Raw genomic sequence first — 23,148 nt, 5'->3', positions numbered from 1 at the left:
GAAATTTCTCCTCATCTCAGTCCTAAATGTCCTACCCCATATCCTGAGACTGTGACCCTCGTTCTGGACCCCACAGCCAGGGGAAACATCCTCCCTGCATCCAGTCTGTCTAGCCCTGTCAGAATTTTATATGTTTCAATGAGATCCCCTCTCATTCTTCTAAACTCGAGTGAATACAGGCCGAGTCGACCCAATCTCTCCTCATACCACAGTCCTGCCATCCCAGGAATCAGTCTGGTGAACCTTCACTGCACTCCCTCTATGGCAAGTATATCCTTTCTTAGGTAAGGAGACCAAAACTGCACACAATACTCCAGGTGTGGTCTCACCAAGGCCCTGTATAACTGCAGTAAGACATCCTTGCTCCTATACTCAAATCTTCTTGCAATGGACATAGTAATGCAGTGTAGCATGGTGAGAGGAGGTGAAATCAAGTGAGACAAATTTCCTTTACTAGAATATATACATTCTCCAAAGGTAGCTGGGGAGGTAACACTGATGGATGCCTTAGCAGCTCGCTGGGTGTTGTTAATTGTATCCATACGATTTATATCAATTAGTGTTAATTGTATTCAAGTGGTGGGTATCAATTGGGGACTCTCGTATCCATTTATAGGAGGGAGCTTATCTAGTGGGTGCATGGTGTGTAATGGAATCTCTGTGAATAAAGGCTTAGAAGCAACTGAAGACCAGGCTCTAGTATTCTATCCTTCACCACTTTGTTATCTGGCTTTTTACATGGTAGCAGAGGATGGTTGTCCAAAGGTGGAGGTTGAAAAATTTTTTTCCATAAAACTTGAAAGCCTAGTGGCCATTGTGGAAAATTGCAGGAAGCAAGGTACGATTTCCCTCCGATGTTCTCGGAGTTTGAACCGTATGACCAGTGGAAGAATGAGGTTGATATGTGGACATGGTTTACTACTCTGCCACAGAGAAAACAAGGTATGGCCTTGGCATTGTCGCTTCCTGATCGAAGTAAAATCAGAAGTAAGGTATTTTCTGAGAGGGATGCAAACCTTGTGGATAATGACAAAGATTTTACCTTTCTGATAGAATTTCTGATCAAATCTACAAGAAAGATGATCTGTTAAGTGCCGATGAGGCCTGGTCAGCATTTGATAGATTTCAGAAAACAGACGGTCATTCAATGGAAGAGTATATTATGCATTTTAACAATTGTACAAGGGGTTGACAAAGTTCAAATTGGCAATCCCTGGATCCTGGATCGGTACTAGTGTTTAAATTATTAGATTGTGCTAAGGTGTCTCATATGGACAGGCAACTGGTCCTAACTGGTATCCAGTTCTCGGAAAAGGAGACTCTGTTGGATCAAATGTCTGTTGCCTTAAAATAATTCCTGGGGAAACAGTCATTCCCTTCAGCCTTCATGGAACAAATGAGGCCTTCTGCTGTGACACAAAGAATAGAAGATTCGATGGTTATCAGGTTTCGAAATGTTCCAGATATTAAACGCAAGCGCCAGACCAGGTTTCAAAATTTTCAAGAGACCGGACGCAGGCATCAACACGATGGAAGGATTAAAGGCAGCCAGATTGGCGATGAAAGCAGGTACAGCAAATCCAGCTACATCAACAGAATAAAAATTGGGACAGTAATAACAGGCGAAAGAATTCCAGGAATGTCCAAGGAAAAATCAGTAGATGCTTTAGATGTGACTTTAAGTATCATTATGAGGCAAATTGCCCAGAGCGAAGAGGCAGGGTCTTTGAAATGATGCATGAAGAAAGTAGTTCTGAGGAAGAGGATGAAGATAATGAACAGATTATACTGGTCACAAGGAGTTTTCATCCTGTGATGAATATATTACCAACATACATAAGAACATACGAATTAAGAGTAGGAGTTGGCCATTCGGCCCCTCGCGCCTGCTCTGCCATTTGATAAGATCATGGCTGATCTGACTGTAACCTCAACCCTACTTTCCCGTCTAACTACTATAACCTTTGACTCCCTTGTTAATCAGGAATCTATCTAACTCAGCCTTAAAAATATTCAATGACCCTGCCTCCACCGCTCTCTAGGGAAGGGAGTTCCACAGACTCACGACCCTCAGAGAAAAAATTTCTCCTCAATTCTGTCTTAAATGGGAGACCCCTTATTTTTAAACTGTGGCCCCTAGTTAGAATCATAGAATCATAGAAGTTTACAACATGGAAACAGGCCCTTCGGCCCAACATGTCCATGTCGCCCAGTTTATACCACTAAGCTAGTCCCAATTGCCTGCACTTGGCCCATATCCCTCTATACCCATCTTACCCATGTAACTGTCCAAATGCTTTTTAAAAGACAAAATTGTACCCGCCTCTACTACTGCCTCTGGCAGCTCGTTCCAGACACTCACCACTCTTTGAGTGAAAAAATTGCCCCTCTGGACCCTTTTGTATCTCTCCCCTCTCACCTTAAATCTATGTCCCCTCGTTATAGACTCCCCTACCTTTGGGAAAAGATTTTGACTATCGACCTTATCTATGCCCCTCATTATTTTATAGACTTCTATAAGATCACCCCTAAACCTCCTACTCTCCAGGGAAAAAAGTCTCAGTCTATCCAACCTCTCCCTACAAGTCAAACCATCAAGTCCCGGTAGCATCCTAGTAAATCTTTTCTGCACTCTTTCTAGTTTAATAATATCCTTTCTATAATAGGGTGACCAGAACTGTACACAGTATTCCAAGTGTGGCCTTACTAATGTCTTGTACAACTTCAACAAGACATCCCAACTCCTGTATTCAATGTTCTGACCAATAGTCTCTCCCACAAGGGGAAACATCCTCTCAACATCTACCCCTTCTAGTCCCCTCAGGATCTTATATGGTTCAATAAGATCACCTCTCATTCTTCTAAACTCCAATGTATACAGGCCCAACTTGTCCAACCTTTCCTCATAAGATAACCCGCTCATCCCAGGAATCAGTCGAGTGAACCTTCTCTGAACTGCCTCCAAAGCAAATTATGTCCTTTCTTAAATAAGGAGACCAAAACTGCACAGTATTCTAGATGTGGTCTCACCGATGCCCTATAGTCGCGGATTCCTTTAATTGTGCGGCGTTAGATAGTGCATGTACTTCAACTGTATGCGAGGTAGATTGGTTAAAATGTTATCTAAGTAGTGAGGATCACTAAGTAGTGAGGATCAATGCAACGTTAAGGAATATAAAAGTTCTACATATTTTAGGTTTGGAGATGACAACACCTTGAGGTCACTCAAGAGAGTGGTAATTACATGTAAGATAGCTGGAGTGAGCCATTTTATAAGTACGGATGTCGTCTCTAGTGAGATACCTAAGCTTTTGAGTAAACCTTCCACGAAAAAGGCAAAAATGAAACTTGACATGGAACACGCTGAGGCAATCATTTCTGGGAAATCGGTTGATCTGCAGTTTACCCAGTCAGGACATTCTTTTTTTTTATTCGTTCATGGGATGTGGGCGTGGCTGGCAAGGCCAGCATTTATTGTTCATCCCTAATTGCCATTGAGAAGGTGGTGGTGGTGAGCCGCCTTCTTGAACCACTGCAGTCCGTATAGTGAAGGTTCTCCCACAGTGCTGTTAGGAAGGGAGTTCCAGGATTTTGACCCAGCGACGATGAAGGAACGGCGATGTATTTCCAAGTTGGGATGGTGTGTGACTTGGAGGGGAACGTGCAGGTGGTGTTGTTCCCATGTGCCTGCCGCCCTTGTCCTTCTTGGTGGTAGAGGTTGCAGGTTTGGGAGGTGCTGTCGAAGAAGCCTTGGCGAATTGCTGCTGTGCATCCTGTAGATGGTACACACTGCAGCCACGTTGCGCCGGTGGTGAAGGGAGTGAATATTTAGGGTGGTGGATGGAGTACCAATCAAGCGGGCTGCTTTGTCCTGGATGGTGTCAAGCTTCTTGAATGTTGTTGGAGCTGCACTCGTCCAGCCAAATGGAGAGTATTCCATCACACTCCTGACTTGTGCCTTGTAGATGATGGAAAGGCTTTGGGGAGTCAGGAGGTGAGTCACTCGCTGCAGAATACCCAGCCTCTGACCTGCTTTTGTAGCCACGGTATTTATGTGGCTGGTCCAGTTAAGTTTCTGGTCAATGGTGACCCCCAGGATGTTGATTGTGGGGGATTCTGCGATGGTAATGCCGTTGAATGTCAAGGGGAGATGGTTAGACTCTCTCTTGTTGGAGATGGTCATTGCCTGGCACTTGTCTAGCGTGAATGTTACTGACCACTTATCAGCCCAAGCCTGGATGTTGTCCAGGTCATGCTGCATGGGGGCATGGACTGCTTCAATATCTGAGGGGATGCGAATGGAACTGAACACTGTGCAGTCATCAGCAAACATCCCCATTTCTGACCTTATGATGGAGGGAAGGTCATTGATGAAGCAGCTGAAGATGGTTGGGCCTAGGATACTGCCCTGAAGAACTCCTGCAGCAATGTCCTGGGGCTGAGATGATTGGCCTCCAACAACCACTGCCATCTTCCTTTGTGCTAGGTATGACTCCAGCCACTGGAGAGTTTTCCCCCTGATTCCCATTGACTTCAATTTTACTAGGGCTCCTTGGTGCCACACTCGGTCAAATGCTGCCTTGATGTCGAGGGCAGTCACTCTCACCTCACCTCTGGAATTCAGCTCTTTTATCCATGTTTGGACCAAGGCTGTAATGTGGTCTGGAGCCGAGTGGTCCTGGCGGAACCCAAACTGAGCATCGGTGAGCAGGTTATTGTTGAGTAAATGCCGCTTGATAGCATTGTCAACGACACCTTCTGTCACTTTGCTTATGATTGAGTAGACTGATGGGGCAGTAATTGGCCGGATTAGATTTGTCCTGCTTTTTGTGGACAGGACATACCTGGGCAATTTTCCACATTGTCGGGTAGATGCCAGTGTTCTCGCTGTACTGGAATAGTTTGGCTAGTGGCGCAGCTAGTTCTGGAGCACAAGTCTTCGGCACTTGTCGGGGCCCATAGCCTTTGTTGTATCCAGTGCACTCAGCTGTTTCTTGATATCACGTGGAGTGAATCGAATTGGCTGAAGACTGGCTTCTGTGATGGTGGGGATATCGGGAGGAGGCCGAGATGGATCATCGACTATGCACTTCTGGCTGTGGATGGTTGCAAACGCTTCATTACTGTATCCTCTTAATAAAACCTGATGTTTCTCATCAGCATGTTAGGCAAGTGTAAATGGCATCAGGCGATAAGGATAAGAGAGAAAAAAAATTAATTGTCTTAAAGTTACATATACAATTTGCCCACCCTACTTGTCAATGTTTAAAAATCCTACTAAAAGATGCAGGTGTAGTTGATGAGCAATATACGAGGCTAATAGAAGAGATTAGTGAGAACTGTGAAATTTGTAAGATGTATAGACGGACGCACCCATGTCCTATTGTGAGTGTTCCATTAGCATGTGACTTTAACGAGGTAGTTGCAATGGATCTAAAGGTACGGGACAAAGACAGAAATGTTTTCATCTCACATTTTATTGACCTGGCTATGAGATTTAGTATTTCTACACTAATATATAGTAAGGAGAAGAAGGTTATTCGAGATAAAATTAAGGAAAAATGGATAGGGACTGGAGTTGGGATACCAGCAAAGTTTTTGATTGATAATGGAGGTGAATTCGCTAACATGGAGTTCAGAAATATGTGTGAGACTATGAATATAATTGTCATGAATACAGCAGCTGAGAGCCCTTTTAGCAATGGTCTTTGTGAAAGAATCATGCTGTGATTGATAGCATGGTGCATAAGATTTTGGCTAATCAAACAAAGTGTAAATTGTCAACTGCCCTAGCATGGGCAATTCATGCAAAGAATTCTCTTCAGATGGTTGGAGGATTATAGTCCTTACCAACTCGTCTATGGGCGCAATCCCAAATTACCTTCTGTTCTTTGTGATAATCCTCCTGCTCTGGAAGGTACTACAATTAGTGCCATTTTTTCTGAGTATTTAAATGTTATGCATGCAGGGAGACAGACTTTTATCAAGGCTGAGGTATCAGAGAAAATTCATAGAGCATGGAGCCATCATATTAGACCATCTGAGACAGAGTTCAATTCAGGAGATTTGGTATACTGTGAAAGAGAGGGTCATCGGGAATAGAAAGGCCCTGGTAAGGTAATAGGTCGTGATGGTGAGACAGTAATTATCCAACATGGCAATCAAATTGTTAGGGTTCATTCCTCATGATTAATTGGAATTAATTATAAAATCTCTGACTCTGAGCAGTTGATAGCAGTAAACGAGGCATCTTGTGCTTCAGATGTTCATGATTTTTTTGATGAGGTTCCTGAGAAACAGACTGAGATAGATCAAGGACTGAACAATGATAATGTCAGTGATCAGGAAACACATGACAGAGCTATCACATCCAGAGAACAATTACCCAAAGTGGGTAGACGGGTGACATATGTTCCAGAAGGGACTAATGAATGGAAGGATGCATCAATTTTGGGACGTGCAGGCAAAGCTACTGGTAGTTTAAATATTGGTTGAATGTTCAGGATGATGGCCAAGAAGCGAGGTCCATGGACTGGCAGAATGGGGTGAAAGAGTGGAGAGTATGAAAGTAGAGTACAAGTAGTGATAGGGAGTCCAGAAGTGAATCTCACGTCAGAAAGCGATCGCGAACTAGTGATGAAAGAGGGAGATCTCACAGTATTAGTCCCTACAGGCATAGAAGTGGAAGTAGAAGACATCGCTTGACTAGGTCAGACAATGAAACAAAGACCATAGAACAGTCACGTAACAGAACTAGAAGCAGAAGTCCTCATGATCGTGAAGTTTTGGTGGCTGCCAATAAGCTTGAGGATAAACGAGTAAGAGAGGCAAAACAAAGGGAGTTAGAAAGTTGGAAAGAATTTGGAGTTTACTCTGGGGTAACAGATAAGGATCAACCAGCTTTGTCGCATGGATGGGTTTGTACTGAAAAAGTCCTTGCAGATGGGACATATAAGGCTAAAGCGAGGTTCATAGCTAAGGGGTTTTGAAGAGAAACTGGGTGATATAGATGTTCGAGTGGATTCTCCCACTGCTGGAAAGGTAATCTTAAAAATCTTTTTGGCTCTTTTGGCAACATTTTCATGGGAGAGTCGGTCAATTGACATAAAAGCCGCATTTCTGCAGGATGATACTTTTCAGAGAGAAGTGTTTCTGAAACTGCCTAAAGAGGCAGCAAATGGGGAAGGAAAACTATGGAAACTAAACAAATACATCTATGGGCTGACTGACGCTTCCAGGGTATGGTATTTTTCGGTGAGATCTGTTTTGCTGAAAATAGGTTGTGTTCAACTAAAAGCAGATCCCACAATGTTTTATTGGTACCATAATGGAAAACTTTCAGACATCTTCATGATGCATGTTGATGATTTCTTATGGGGTAGTATTGTGGAATTTGAGAAATGCGTCATTAATAAGATTAGAGTAGAATTTAAAATTGGGAGTCAGGCCTGTGGAGCTTTTGAATATATTGGTTTAGATATTAAGCAGAGTGGGTCTGGTATAACTTTAAATCAACAGTCCTATTTAGAGAGTGTTACTCCCATCTCGGTTAATCGTACTCGGTCATCACAGAAAGGTGAGGTTATATCTAGAGAAGAGACAGAGCAATTTTGAATCTTGATTGGTCAATTGAGCTGGTTGTGCACTCAGACTAGACCAGATGCCAGTTTAGATGTGTTGGAGTTAAGTACTTGAATGAAACACCTCGTGGTAGAGAATGTTTTAAGGGTAAATAAAACATTAGGAAAATTAAATATAGATGAATGCACACTTGAGTTCTCATCCTTCGGTGACCCGAAGAAAATGAAGCTAGTTATCTTTAGCGATGCTTCAAATGCTAATCTTCCTGATGGGTATTCTAGTGCAGCTGGTTTCATAGCATTTCTTATGGGTGAGAATGAGAAATGTTGTCCTTTAGCTTGGGAAACTAAGAAAATAAAAAGGGTTGTTAAAAGTACTCTGGCTGCTGAAACATTGGCTCTTGTAGATGCAGTGGATGTGGATTCTATTTGGCAAATATCTTGAGTGACATCCTGTACAATGGGAGTACTGAAGATAGTACACCCATTGAATGTTATTTAGATAATCGTTCATTGTGGGATAATGTACATTCTGCAAAAAATGTGAGTGAGAAAAAATTACGGATTGACCTTGCTGACTTGAAACAAATGCTGGAGAGAAAGGAAATCTCTAAAATTAAATGGGTTGAATCAAGCCATGGATTGTTTTACTAAAAGGAGTACATGTATGAAGAAATTATTAGGGGTCCTGGAGAAGGGTTGCCTCATAATATAATGCTTTGAATAGTATACGGTGTACAGAGTATGGAAGTTTTTAATTTTTGAAATGTTGTTTGTATTGTATACATAAAGTTTAATTTTTTAAATTTTATTTAAAGAGAAGGGAATCTGTTAATTGTATACATGTGACATATCAATTAGTGTTAATTGTATTCAGGTGGGTATTAATTGGGGACTCTCTTGTATCCATTTATAGGAGGGAGCTTATCTAGGGAGTGCACGGTGTGTAATGGAATCTCTGTGAATAAAGGCCTGGAAGCAACTGAAGACCAGGCTCTAGTATTCTATCCTTCACCACCTGGCTATATGACTTCTTACAGGTGTATGCAAATATTGTCTTTTTTCTCCTTCACAGGTGAAACGGAGGATTTTAAAGTCACGCAGCACCCCCCAGCAGTCAATATTTCTGAGGGAGATCCTGTCACGATGACGTGCTCATGGAACACCAGCCAGGGTGAAAGTGTTAGAGTGGACTGGTTAAAGGACAACATCAGCATTTTTACAAAAAATGGCAAAGGAGAATATAGACCTGACAAAAGAGAGTACATTATCGAAGGAAACTACTCAAACCTGATCATTCCTAATACTGTTCTAAATGACTCGGGATTGTATCACTGTGAGGTCTTTGTGGAGATACCACCGCCAGTCCGTCGAGCAAGTGGAGAAGGGTCATTGTTACTTGTCTTTGATAAGGCAAATGGTAAGGCAATTCATTGAACTTATACCTTCAGATTCAACGACTTTCCATATGTAACTGATATTTAAGTGTGTCAGGCAGCATCTGTGGAGAAAGAAACAGAATTAACGTTTCAGAATCAGAAGCTCAGAAACTACAGAATGAGTTGAACAAAATATTAAATGAGCAAAACAAAGGGAGATGAAATTTACTGCAGAAACCTGCAAAACGCTACATGTAGGAAGAAAAATATGCATCAACACAGGTTCCCCATGAACGATGTTGAAGTAACTAGGATTGAAGCTGAAAGAAGCCCAAGGTCATCAATCTGAAACATTAACCCTGTTTCTTTCTCCACAGATGCTGCCTGACTTGCTGGGCTTTTCCAGCATTTTCTGTCTTTATTTCACATTTCCAGCATCCGCAGTATTTTACTTTTGATATATAAGTATAGTGGGGGTCTACCTGCATATCTCCCAGCCAGGTAGGTCTTGATTGCCATTCCAGGGTTCTAATGGAGGGCGGATTCCAGTTGGATTAAAAAAAACAAAGCCAAGGCAACATACTGTGCTGCAGATACTCTTTTAAAAAAAAGTAAGCATAATAAATAATCCTTTTTCAGCTGGCATTACTATACCAGGCAATTCTAAACAAAGAATACTTCCCGCCTCCCCCCGCCCCCCCCGCCGCCTTTGTTTTTAACTTCTTATTTCGCTCCTGAAGGTGTTGACCCATGTTGGAATACAGTTCCACATGGCAGTTGCCCTCCTATACCTCATGCAGCTGCTCACATATGTAAGCCCAGCCACTGAAGCTCTGAACCTCTGCAAGAGTTCTCCTGATCTCCTGCTGCGGCTTCGGTTGGGGATTGGCGGAATCCCCAGGGAAACGGCAATTTCTTTAATTTCTCTTGGGTGCCCCCAATCTCCCATTAAAGTTATGGCAGGAGATCGGGACAAACCCCCACAAATTCATGCCTCGTGTTAGTAGGTTATTTCACCACATGGGCATCACAGGAAAGCCATATTCTATCTTCACCTGGCATCCATATCTTTGTACTTCCATCAGAGCCACTGGATTGTGATCAGGAATTGTAACCAGGGACTGCTGGGAATGACACACTCAGCAGACTGAGAATTGAACCTTGCTCCTCCTTTGCCTCAGCACCACTGCACACAGTTCCCTTACCTAGTGAGCAATTCATTGGTGGACCAATCAGATAAATGTTTTTTCAAATACCGTACACCCTAAAATACTGGCAGACATACTGCTTGTTTGCTGAATTTGTCAACAAGACACATCATAATAGAGAAGGAAGGGGCGAGAAAGAGCTAATTTAAGTATTCTTTTTTTAGGTGTATATCTATTAGAAATGTTAGAAACAAAATACCTCAGTCGACCATGAAGTAAATTAAATATTTCTACTTGTGAGGCAGTGTAATACCTTTAGTAAAAAAATTCTTCTAAAACTCCAGTTTTTCCATCTTGCAAGCCATTTCAGTTTGTCTAGGTCAGTACATTTGTCACACAACAATACCAGAACTTCATCTGGACTAGTACAATCCTCTTACTATTGTTAAAAGCCTGGTCACTGCTCCATATATAGCAATGCCAGTACTCTGACAGTGGACACTAACATGCCTGCCACTGTACAGAAGCTGTGGGTAATGAAATCATAAGCCTGTTCTTTATAGATTTCAATATAGTCTCCCATTAACTATTGTCAATACCACCTCACCAACCCTCACTGATTCCACAGATCTTCATATTGCATCATTCAAGATCGCTTTCCCTTTCTCTCTTGGTTTAATGTCTTCATATTTCACTGCCCCCATTCCAACTCGCAATTGTCCACCATTCAGCATCATCTGACTCCCAGCTATTATTCTAACACTCAGCTCTGAAAACCCATCTGAAAAGCTAGGATCTGTTCGCACAGTTATCACCATGCTTAAGTGGGCATGACAAGCTTTGGTATGCTGGACAATACTCAAGCTGGCATGGGCAATCACATATGACTTGATTATGTAGTTCGAAGCCTGAATACCCAAGGGTGTGGGACATGTAGCTTAACCTTGAACATTCTCAATGTTGCCCCTTTGATCATAATGGAGGTTAAGTGAGGTGTGAAGACCAGGCAAGTTGTATATGGTCTGTGGAAGAAACAGGCTTAGTGGCCCCAATGGTCTTGTTCCATATTTTCTTATGTTATGGACAAAGACCTTCTATTCTAACATCTTTCCATCACCAAGACCATCTACTTCCATCTCCGTAACATTTCTTTTCTCGTTACAGCACAGAGGGAGGCCATTCGGCCCATCGAGTCCGCGCCGGCTCTATGCAAGAGCAATCCAACTTGTCCCACTCCCCCGCCCTTTCCCCATAGCACTGCAAATTTTTTCCTTTCAAGTACTTATCCAGTTCACTTTTGAAGGCCATGATTGAATCTGCCTCCACCACCCCCTCGGGCAGTGCATTCCAGATCCTAACCACTCGCTGTGTGAAAAAGTTTTTCCTCATGTCACCTTTGGTTCATTTGCCAATCACCTTAAATCTATGTGCCCGTTGGCAGAAGGGTCAAGGTTCTTGACCCTTCCGCCAACGGGAACAGTTTCTCTCTCTGTCTAGACCCTTCATGATTTTGAATACCTCTGTTAAATCACCTCGCAACTGTCTCTGTTCCAAGGAGAACAACCCCAGCTTCTCCAGTCTATCCACATAACTAAAGTCCCTCATTCCTGGAATCATTCTAGTAAATCTCTTCTGCACCCTCTCTAAGGCCTTCACGTCTTTCCTAAAATGCGGTGCCCAGAACTGGATACAATACTCCAGTTGTGGCCGAACCAGTGTTTCATAAAGGTTCATGACTTCCATACTTTTGTACTCTCTGCCTCTATTTATAAAGCCCAGGATCCCATATGCTTTTTAACCACTTTCGCAACTTGCCCTGCCACCTTCAACGACTGGTGCACATAAACCCCCAGATCTCTCTGTTCCTGTACCCCTTTTAGAGTTGTGCCCTCTAGTTTATATTGCCTCTCTTCATTCTTCCTACCGAAATGTATCACTTCGCATTTTTCAGCATTAAATTTTATCTGCCACATGTCCGCCCATGCCACCAGCCTGTCTATCTCCTCTTGAAGTCTATCACTATCCTCCTCACTGTTTACTACCCTTCCAAGTTTTGTGTCATCTGCAAATTTTGAAATTGTGCCCTGTACACCCAAGTCCAAGTCATTAATATATATCAAGAAAAGCAGTGGTCCCAGCACTGACCCCTGGGGAACACCACTGTACACCTCCCTCCAGTCTGAAAAACAACCGTTCACCACTACTCTCTGTTTCCTGTCCCTTAGCCAATTCTGTATCCATGTTGCTACTGCCCCCTTTGAAACTGGAACAGGAGACATCACCTGTCTCCACCCCCACCTCAGCCCATCTGCTGCTGAAACCCTCATCCAAGCTTTTGTTACCTCCAGACTCAACTATTCCAATGTTCTCCAGGCCTGCCTCCCATCTTCTACCCTCCGTAAACTTGAGCTCATCCAAAACTCTGCTGCCCGTATCCTAACTCACACCAAGTTCCGTTCACCCATCACCCCGTGCTCACTGACCTACACTGACTGGCAACGCTTCAAATTTAAAATTCTCAACCTTGTGTTCAAATCCCTCCGGGGTCTCACCCCTTCTTATCTCTGTAACCTCCTCCAGAGCTACAACTCACTGAGAACTCTGGCCTTTTGTGCATTCCTCGATTTTAATCGCTCCATTATTGGCAGCCGTACCATCAGCTGACTAGGCCCTAAGCTCTGGAATTATCTCCCAAATCTCTTCTCCTCTCTCTCCTCCTTTAAGGCACTCCTTAAAACCTACCTCTGACCACACTTTTGGTCACCTGTCCTAATATCTCCTTATGTGGCTCAGTGTCAAATATTGTCTGATAATCGCTCCAGTAAAGCGTCTTGGGACGCTTTACTACATTAAAGGCATCACAGTATATATTTGCAAGTTGCTGTTGTTAAGAATTGTATGGAAATTTTAAGGAATAGACACTTAACTTTAAAACCCCCATCACAGCTGCCCCAATAGCTCAGTTGGTAAAAAGAAAGTGTGTAAGTGTGCTATACAAACACACAAAGTTGGTCTGTGATGAGTTAGCTTATTTCAGCTGTGATGACATTGGGTTCCTGAAGATTGCTATCTAGTGCCCTCTGCTGGAAAGTGTGTATGTTTGCACCTTGTGGAGATGCCGGTGATGGACTGGGGTTGACAATTGTAAACAATTTTACAACACCAAGTTATAGTCCAGCAATTTTATTTTAAATTTAAAATAAAATTGCTGGACTATAACTTGGTGTTGTAAAATTGTTTACAATTGTTTGCACCTTGGATGAGGACAGATTCAGGCTGTGCTGTGATGTCTCCCATAGTTACATAGCCTGCTCATACTCATTGACCAGGATCATGGGTGAGAAATGGCTACAGGAGGGTGGCTGGTAACTCTAGAACAAGCTTCAGATGTGTTAAGCACATAAATTGCAGCTTAAAAAAAATAAAGCTGTGCCATGGAAAGTGTAGGATTCCTGAATCCAGCTGATGGGAGACAATCTGAAGGCTAGATTGGGTTCCTCCAACATTTTTCAGCCTATTTCTCACTTAATAAGGGAATATCCTTAAACATCAACTCGCTCCATTACCGGTGCACCATGGCTGCAGTGTGTACTATCTACAGGATACATTGCAGCAACTCGCCAAGGCTTCTTTCACAGCACCTCCCAAACCCATGACTTCTACTACCTGGAAGGACACAAGCAGCAGATGCATGGGAACACCATCACTTCCATGTTCCTCTCCAAGTCACACACCGTCCTGACTTGGACATATATCATCATTCCTTCATTGTCGCTGGGTAACAATCCTGGAACTCCATTCCTAACAGCAAGGACTACAGAGGATTAAGAAGAAGGCTCACCACCATCTTCTCAAGGACAAGTAGGGATGGGCAATAAATGCCGGCCTTGCTAACCACACCCATATCATGGAATTATAGAATGGTTACGGCACAGAAGGAAGCCATTTGGTCCGTCGAGTCCGTGTCGGCTCTTTGCAAGAGCAATCCGGTTAGTCCCATTCCCCCGCTCTTTCCCCGTAGCCCTGAAAATTTTTTCTATTCAAGTATTTATCCAATTCCTTTTTGAAAGCCACAATTGAATCTGCTTCAACCACCCTTTCAGGCAGCACATTCCAGATCATAACTATTCACTGCATTAAAAAGTTTTTCCTCATGTCGCCTTTGGGTCTTTTGACAATCACCTTAAATTTGTGTCCTTTGGTTCTTGACCCTTCCACCAATAGGAACAGTTTCTCTTTATTTAATTTATCTAAACCCTTCATGACTTTGAACACTTCTTTCAAATCTCCTCTTAACCTTCTCTGCTCTAAGGAGAACAACTCCAGCTTTTCCAGTCTATCCACGTAACTGAAGTCCCTCGTCCCTGGAAACCATTCTAGTCAATCTCTTCTGCACCCTCTCGAAGGCTTTCACATCCTTCCTAAAGTGCGGTGCCCAGAAGAGGACACAATACTCCAGTTGTGGCCGAACCAGTGTTTTATAAAGGTTCAACATAACTTCCTTGCTCTTGTACTCTATGCCTCTATTTATAAAGCCCAGGATCCCGTATGCTTTTTTTAACCGCTTTCTCAACCTGTCCTGCCACCTTCAATGATTTGTGTACATATACCCCCCAGGTCTCTCTGTTCCCGCACCCCCTTTAGAACTGTAAACTGCTGAAACCCGGGATTGAATCAGCGACCTTTAGATCCTCAGTTGAACGCTCTCCCAACTGAGTTATTTCGGCCCCACGGTCCCAAGAATGAATTAAAATTAAAAAGAAATATTTGTGTGGTGGACGTCCCCTTAACAACATGCGTTTTTTTTTTAATATAGAGGCCCAAGCTAAGACAGATATGATTATATGGCTTCTGGCAGCAATCAGTCCCACTATGCTGATTGTGATCATAGCTGTGTGCTGCTGCTTAAGGAAAGCAAAGAACAGAAGGCAGAACGGTGAGGATTAATTCTCCCACTTTTTTTCAGAAGTAGACTTATATTTTAAAATGTATTTATATTCTTTTATTGTTCTTTGTTTTAGGAATAATATCTAATTTAAGGAGGAGGTAAGTATGAATGAATTGTGTTAGAAACTATTTCTGATAACTTCATTACGTTAGAGAAAAAAAGATAGAAAAAGAGGTATAAATAATTAATGGAGCTAAGAGCCTAATTGAATTCCAGCCCTCAGCTGAACTGGGCAAGTTCAAAGTTCACTCACCTGGAACTGCCTCACTTCACAGATGTGGAGATGCCGGTGATGGACTGGGATGTACAAATGTAAGGAATCTTACAACACCAGGTTATAGTCCAACAGTTTTATTTGAAAATCACAAGCTTTCGGAGGCTTTCTCCTTCGTCAGGTGAGTGTCGGATTCCTTGAAAATTACAGCATATATAGTCATAGAACAATGCCTGGTGATTACAGATAATCTTTCCAACTACCCGTTATCAAGGCCATCAAATGAATTGAATAGTGTTCAGACAGAGAAACATTAGATACTAGACTACTGAATATACAAACGGCCAGAACCAAAGACAGAGAGGGAGAGAGCTCACAGTGGAGAGGATCTCCAAGAAGATTGTGCATATCGACACAGACATCAAGTTTTTACAGAGCTGCAAGAAAGCAGACAAGATCCCGAAAGGACTACAGATCACGAACCCACTCAAGTCGACATACAACTCAGATTACGCTGAGAGACTCTGCCGTCGTACCTCTCGCACACTCCGCAACCATCTCATACACCAACTCTACAGCAGACGCCGCAACCTCGAAACCAAGGTAGAGTCCATACTCTCAACCTGTACTCAGGACACAGCAGACCAGCTACGAGACACCGCCAAACAGCCGAGGCAACGGAACTACGCTGCCTACATGAAAACCAAAAGCAGGAAGCTTGAGAAACTCGGCATCACCAACAGCATCAACCAAGCCTCCCCCGGTACCACGGTTGCAACCACAGGGAAGTCTATCGTCAATTTGTCCGACCACACCATTCAACCAGACGAAATCAAAGTTCTCAGCCGAGGGCTCAATTTCTGCCCCACCACCAGAATGGACCCCATCGGTCTCGCGGCGGACACAGAGGAATTCATCAGGAGAATGAGGCTCCGGGAATTCTTCCACAAATCCCAAGATTTCAGCAGCGAACCCAATGAGACAATCAACGATCCAGAACAGCAACCAAAGAAGAAAGAGTCAAACTGGACTCCTCCGGAGGGTCGCTGCCCTAAGCTTGACATGTATGCTCAAGCTGTCAGGATATGCGTCAATGCCAGATTCATCAGCCGCACTCACAAGACAGTCCAGAATGTCACCCGAGCACAACGCAACGCCATCGATGCTCTCAAGACCAACCGCAACATCGTCATCAAACCAGCGGACAAAGGAGGAGCCATCGTCATACAGAACAGAACGGACTATTGCAAAGAAGCATACCGACAACTGGACAACCAGGAACACTACAGACGGTTACCCGCAGATCCGACCAAAGAACACACCCACCAGCTCAACAAACTGATCAAGACCTTCGACCCAGACCTTCAAAGCATCCTACGCGCTCTCATCCCACGTACTCCCCGCGTGGGAGACTTCTACTGCCTCCCAAAGATACACAAAGCCAACACACCCGGACGTCCTATCGTATCAGGCAACGGAACCCTGTGTGAGAACCTCTCTGGATACGTCGAGGGCATCCTGAAACCCAACGTACAGGGAACCCCCAGCTTCTGTCGCGACACTACAGACTTCCTACAAAAACTCAGCACCCACGGACCAGTTGAACCAGGAACACTTCTCACCACGATGGACGTCTCGGCACTATACACCAGTATCCCCCACGATGACGGCATCGCTGCAACAGCCTCAGTACTCAACACCAACAACAGCCAATCTCCAGACACCATCCGACAACTCATCCGCTTCATCCTGGATCACAATGTCTTCACCTTCGATAACCAGTTCTTTACCCAAACACACGGAACAGCCATGGGGACCAAATTCGCACCCCAATACGCCAACATTTTCATGCACAAGTTCAAGCAGGACTTCTTCACTGCACAGGACCTCCAACCAACGCTATACACCAGATACATTGACGACATTTTCTTTCTATGGACCCACGGCGAAGAATCACTGAAGAGACTACACGATAACATCAACAAGTTCCATCCCACCATCAAACTCACCATGGACTACTCCTCAGAATCGGTTTCTTTCTTGGACACACGAATCTCCATCAAAGACGGGCACCTCAGCACCTCACTCTACCGCAAGCCCACGGACAACCTCACGATGCTCCACTTTTCCAGCTTCCACCCTAACCACGTCAAAGAGGCCATCCCCTATGGACAGGCCCTGCGAATACACAGGGTCTGCTCAGACGAGGAGGAACGCGATGGACACCTACAGACACCCTCGTAAGAACGGGATATGACACTCAACTCGTCGATCAACAGTTCCGACGGGCCACAGGGAAAAATCACATAGACCTCCTCAGAAGACAAACACGGGACGCAACCCTTCGTCGTCCAGTACTTCCCCGGAGCGGAGAAACTGCGCCATGTTCTCCGCAGCCTTCAACATGTCATCGATGACGACGAACACCTCGCTAAGGCCATCCCCACGCCTCCACTACTCGCCTTCAAACATGATGTGGAGATGCCGGTGATGGACTGGGGTTGACAAATGTAAGGAATCTTACAACACTAGGTTATAGTCCAACTGTTTTGTTGGACTATAACCCGGTGTTGTAAGATTCCTTACATTCACCTTCAAACAGCCACCCAACCTCAAACAGACCATCGTTCGCAGCAAATTACCCAGCTTTCAGGAGAACAGCGTCCACGACACCACACAACCCTGCCACGGTAACCTCTGCAAGACATGCCAGATCATCGACACAGATACCACCATCACACGAGAGGACACCACCCACCAGGTACATGGTTCATACTCCTGTGACTCGGCCAACTTTGTCTACCTCATACGTTGCAGGAAAGGATGCCCCGGAGCATGGTACATTGGCGAGACCATGCAGACACTACGACAACGGATGAACGGACACCGCGCAACAATCGCCAGACAGGAGGGTTCCCTCTCAGTCGGGGAACACTTCAGCAGTCAAGGACATTCAGCCACCGATCTTCGGGTAAGCGTTCTCCAAGGCGACCTTCGAGACACACGACAACGCAAAATCGTCGAGCAGAAATTGATAGCCAAGTTCCGCACCCATGAGGACAGCCTCAACCGGGATCTTGGGTTCATGTCACACTAACACGTAACCCCACCAGCGAACAAAAGTTATCTGTTTTTAATACAACGGGTCATTCTGTCTCTTTCTCTTCCTTTCGGATGTTTCTCTCTCTCCCTCTCTGTCTTTGGTTCTGGCCGTTTGTATATTCAGTCGTCTGGTATCTAATGTGTCTCTGTCTGAACACTATTCAATTCATTTGATGGCCTTGATAACGGGCAGTTGGAAAGATTATCTGTAATCACCAGGCATTGTTCTATGACTATATATGCTGTAATTTTCAAGGAATCCGACACTCACCTGACGAAGGAGAAAGCCTCCGAAAGCTTGTGATTTTCAAATAAAACTGTTGGACTATAACCTGGTGTTGTAAGATTCCTTACATTTGTATCAGTTCACAGACTTTGGGTTTGGTTGTGCCTATCCCTTTTACAACAATCCCCAGAGGACCAGAATGTTCACTGCTGTCACCATTTTACCTATCCTCTCATTCTTCACGTTCAGTTGATGATCAAATAGTTGCCACTTGTAAATGGAGCCTAAGCAACCAAATTGCCATAAAATCCATCACTTTGGTTGCATTGATGTAAAAACTGCATTCATTATTTAAAACGGTGGCCTCGTGAAAATGCATAAAACCCCACGTTTACAGGTCATAAAGACTTTCATTAAGATAAGACTTAAGCATTGGATTTTATGATAACTGCCTGTGACAATTACAGGAATTTTGCCCTGTTGGGTTTCAATATAGGCTTAAAAGCTGTGGTAGCCCCGATTTAGGACTCGCAGTCACATCCTGCTGTCCCTGACCACTGACCAAATCTAAACTACTATCTAACCTAATGGGTGTGACTACCTCCTGGATCAAATGTCCAGGTAACTCTTCCCCCTCCCTGATGCATTGCAATGTCTGCAGCTCGGACTCCAGCTCAACAACTCTGAGACGAACTTCCTCGAGTTGCAGACACTTACTGTGGATGTGATTGCCTGGGATCTCACTGCTCTCCACCAACTCCCACATACTGCAGTTATGACACACCACCTGCCCTGCCTTCTCTATCTAACCTTGTTTTATTTATTTAATTAATCAAAGTTTTTATGTAATTAATTGACTTGGTTTATTTTTAGTTTTCTTTAAATTAATTAATTTATAGTTTCCCGTCTTTTTAAACTGTTTAGTTCTAAGATTTTTGAACTAACATTAACAGACTAACCACTAAAAACACTAACCACCACTAAAGACACTAACCACTAAACACAATAACCACTAAAATCACTTATCAATAAATTAAATACTTCCATTGACTTATCCTCTGCGCTCCTCTGTGACTTCTCTTTTTGTCTTTTTCTTCATTTTTCTTACATTTCTCCGTTCAGGCCCGCTCTCCCGGCTCCTTTCATTGGCCCCTCGGGCCCGCTCTCCCCGCTCCTTTCATTGGCCCCTCGGGTCCGCTCTCCCCGGCTCCTTTCATTGGCCCCTCGGGTCCGCTCTCCCCGCTCCTTTCATTGGCCCCTCGGGTCCGCTCTCCCCGCTCCTTTCATTGGCCCCTCGGGCCCGCTCTCCCCGCTCCTTTCATTGGCCCCTCGGGTCCGCTCTCCCCGCTCCTTTCATTGGCCCCTCGGGTCCGCTCTCCCCGCTCCTTTCATTGGCCCCTCGGGTCCGCTCTCCCCGGCTCCTTTCATTGGCCCCTCGGGCCCGCTCTCCCCGCTCCTTTCATTGGCCCCTCGGGCCCGCTCTCCCCGCTCCTTTCATTGGCCCCTCGGGTCCGCTCTCCCCCGGCTCCTTTCATTGGCCCCTCGGGCCCGCTCTCCCCGCTCCTTTCATTGGCCCCTCGGGCCCGCTCTCCCCGCTCCTTTCATTGGCCCCTCGGGCCCGCTCTCCCCGCTCCTTTCATTGGCCCCTCGGGTCCGCTCTCCCCGCTCCTTTCATTGGCCCCTCGGGTCCGCTCTCCCCGCTCCTTTCATTGGCCCCTCGGGCCCGCTCTCCACGCTCCTTTCATTGGCCCCTCGGGTCCGCTCCTTTCATTGGCCCCTCGGGCCCGCTCTCCCCCGGCTCCTTTCATTGGCCCCTCGGGCCCGCTCTCCACGCTCCTTTCATTGGCCCCTTGGGTCCGCTCCTTTCATTGGCCCCTCGGGTCTGCTCTCCCCGCTCCTTTCATTGGCCCCTCGGGTCCGCTCTCCACGCTCCTTTCATTGGCCCCTTGGGTCCGCTCCTTTCATTGGCCCCTCGGGCCCGCTCTCCACCGGCTCCTTTCATTGGCCCCTCGGGTCCGCTCTCCCCGCTCCTTTCATTGGCCCCTCGGGTCCGCTCTCCCCGCTCCTTTCATTGGCCCCTCGGGTCCGCTCTCCCCGGCTCCTTTCATTGGCCCCTCGGGTCCGCTCCTTTCATTGGCCCCTCGGGTCCGCTCTCCCCCGGCTCCTTTCATTGGCCCCTCGGGCCCGCTCTCCCCCGGCTCCTTTCATTGGCCCCTCGGGCCCGCTCTCCCCCGCTCCTTTCATTGGCCCCTCGGGTCCTCTCTCCTCGCTCCTTTCATTGGCCCCTCGGTCCTCTCCCCCCGCTCCTTTCATTGGCCCCTCGGGTCCGCTCCTTTCATTGGCCCCTCGGGTCCTCTCTCCCCGCTCCTTTCATTGGCCCCTCGGGTCCGCTCCTTTCATTGGCCCCTCGGGACCACTCTCCCCCGGCTCCTTTCATTGGCCCCTCGGGTCCGCTCCTTTCATTGGCCCCTCGGGCCCGCTCTCCCCCCACTCCTTTCATTGGCCCCTCGGGCCCGCTCTCCACGGCTCCTTTCATTGGCCCCTCGGGCCTGCTCTCCCCCGGCTCCTTTCATTGGCCCCTCGGGTCCACTCTCCCCCGGCTCCTTTCATTGGCCCCTCGGGTCCACTCTCCCCGCTCCTTTCATTGGCCCCTCGGGCCCGCTCTCCCCGCTCCTTTCATTGGCCCCTCGGGTCCGCTCTCCCCGCTCCTTTCATTGGCCCCTCGGGTCCGCTCTCCCCGGCTCCTTTCATTGGCCCCTCGGGCCCGCTCTCCCCGCTCCTTTCATTGGCCCCTCGGGTCCGCTCTCCCGGCTACTTTCATTGGCCCCTCGGGTCCGCTCTCCCCGCTCCTTTCATTGGCCCCACGGGCCCGCTCTCCCCCGGCTCCTTTCATTGGCCCCTCGGGCCCGCTCTCCCCGCTCCTTTCATTGGCCCCTCGGGTCCGCTCTCCCCGCTCCTTTCATTGGCCCCTCGGGTCTGCTCTCCCCGCTCCTTTCATTGGCCCCTCGGGTCTGCTCTCCCCGGCTCCTTTCATTGGCCCCTCGGGTCTGCTCCTTTCATTGGCCCCTCGGGTCTGCTCCTTTCATTGGCCCCTCAGGCCCGCTCTCCCCCGGCTCCTTTCATTGGCTCCTCAGGCCCGCTCTCCCCGGCTCCTTTCATTGGCCCCTCGGGCCCGCTCTCCCGGCTCCTTTCATTGGCCCCTCGGGTCCGCTCTCCCCGGCTCCTTTCATTGGCCCCTCGGGTCCGCTCTCCCCGCTCCTTTCATTGGCCCCTCGGGTCCGCTCTCCCCGCTCCTTTCATTGGCCCCTCGGGTCCGCTCTCCCCGCTCCTTTCATTGGCCCCTCGGGTCCGCTCTCCCCCGGCTCCTTTCATTGGCCCCTCGGGTCCGCTCTCCCCGCTCCTTTCATTGGCCCCTCGGGTCCGCTCTCCCCGGCTCCTTTCATTGGCCCCTCGGGCCCGCTCTCCCCGCTCCTTTCATTGGCCCCTCGGGCCCGCTCTCCCCGCTCCTTTCATTGGCCCCTCGGGCCCGCTCTCCCCGCTCCTTTCATTGGCCCCTCGGGTCCGCTCTCCCCGCTCCTTTCATTGGCCCCTCGGGTCCGCTCTCCCCGCTCCTTTCATTGGCCCCTCGGGCCCGCTCTCCACGCTCCTTTCATTGGCCCCTCGGGTCCGCTCCTTTCATTGGCCCCTCGGGCCCGCTCTCCCCGGCTCCTTTCATTGGCCCCTCGGGTCCGCTCTCCCCCGGCTCCTTTCATTGGCCCCTCGGGTCCGCTCCTTTCATTGGCCCCTCGGGCCCGCTCTCCCCCGGCTCCTTTCATTGGTCCCTCGGGCCCGCTCTCCACGCTCCTTTCATTGGCCCCTTGGGTCCGCTCCTTTCATTGGCCCCTCGGGTCTGCTCTCCCCGCTCCTTTCATTGGCCCCTCGGGCCCGCTCTCCACCGGCTCCTTTCATTGGCCCCTCGGGTCCGCTCTCCACGCTCCTTTCATTGGCCCCTTGGGTCCGCTCCTTTCATTGGCCCCTCGGGCCCGCTCTCCACCGGCTCCTTTCATTGGCCCCTCGGGTCCGCTCTCCACGCTCCTTTCATTGGCCCCTCGGGTCCTCTCTCCTCGCTCCTTTCATTGGCCCCTCGGTCCTCTCCCCCCGCTCCTTTCATTGGCCCGCTCTCCCCCGCTCCTTTCATTGGCCCCTCGGGTCCGCTCTCCACGCTCCTTTCATTGGCCCCTCGGGCCCGCTCTCCCCGGCTCCTTTCATTGGCCCTTGGGTCCGCTCCTTTCATTGGCCCCTCGGGCCCGCTCTCCCCGGCTCCTTTCATTGGCCCCTCGGGCCCGCTCTCCCCGCTCCTTTCATTGGCCCCTCGGGCCCGCTCTCCCCGGCTCCTTTCATTGGCCCTTGGGTCCGCTCCTTTCATTGGCCCCTCGGGCCCGCTCTCCCCGGCTCCTTTCATTGGCCCCTCGGGCCCGCTCTCCCCGCTCCTTTCATTGGCCCCTCGGGTCCGCTCTCCCCGCTCCTTTCATTGGCCCCTCGGGTCCGCTCTCCCCGCTCCTTTCATTGGCC

The 23,148-nt window shown here is 47.4% G+C and overlaps 1 protein-coding gene across 1 annotated transcript in view; it reads left to right on the top strand.

Moving 5' to 3' along the window:
- Positions 1-23,148, top strand: part of LOC137320817 (uncharacterized) — a 47,195-nt gene that overhangs the window by 6,882 nt on the left and 17,165 nt on the right. The window contains exons 2-4 of the mRNA XM_067982694.1: positions 8,656-9,000; positions 14,924-15,043; positions 15,129-15,153. Of these exons, the coding sequence (XP_067838795.1) occupies positions 8,656-9,000; positions 14,924-15,043; positions 15,129-15,153 (490 nt within the window). The remainder of the gene's footprint in view (positions 1-8,655; positions 9,001-14,923; positions 15,044-15,128; positions 15,154-23,148) is intronic.

This window comes from Heptranchias perlo, chromosome 1 (genome assembly GCF_035084215.1).
Source record: "Heptranchias perlo isolate sHepPer1 chromosome 1, sHepPer1.hap1, whole genome shotgun sequence".
In the NCBI taxonomy this organism is placed as follows: Eukaryota; Metazoa; Chordata; class Chondrichthyes; order Hexanchiformes; family Hexanchidae; genus Heptranchias; species Heptranchias perlo.
Note: the sequence above shows the minus strand (reverse complement) of the source record. Positions and strands in the feature narration are given on the sequence as shown.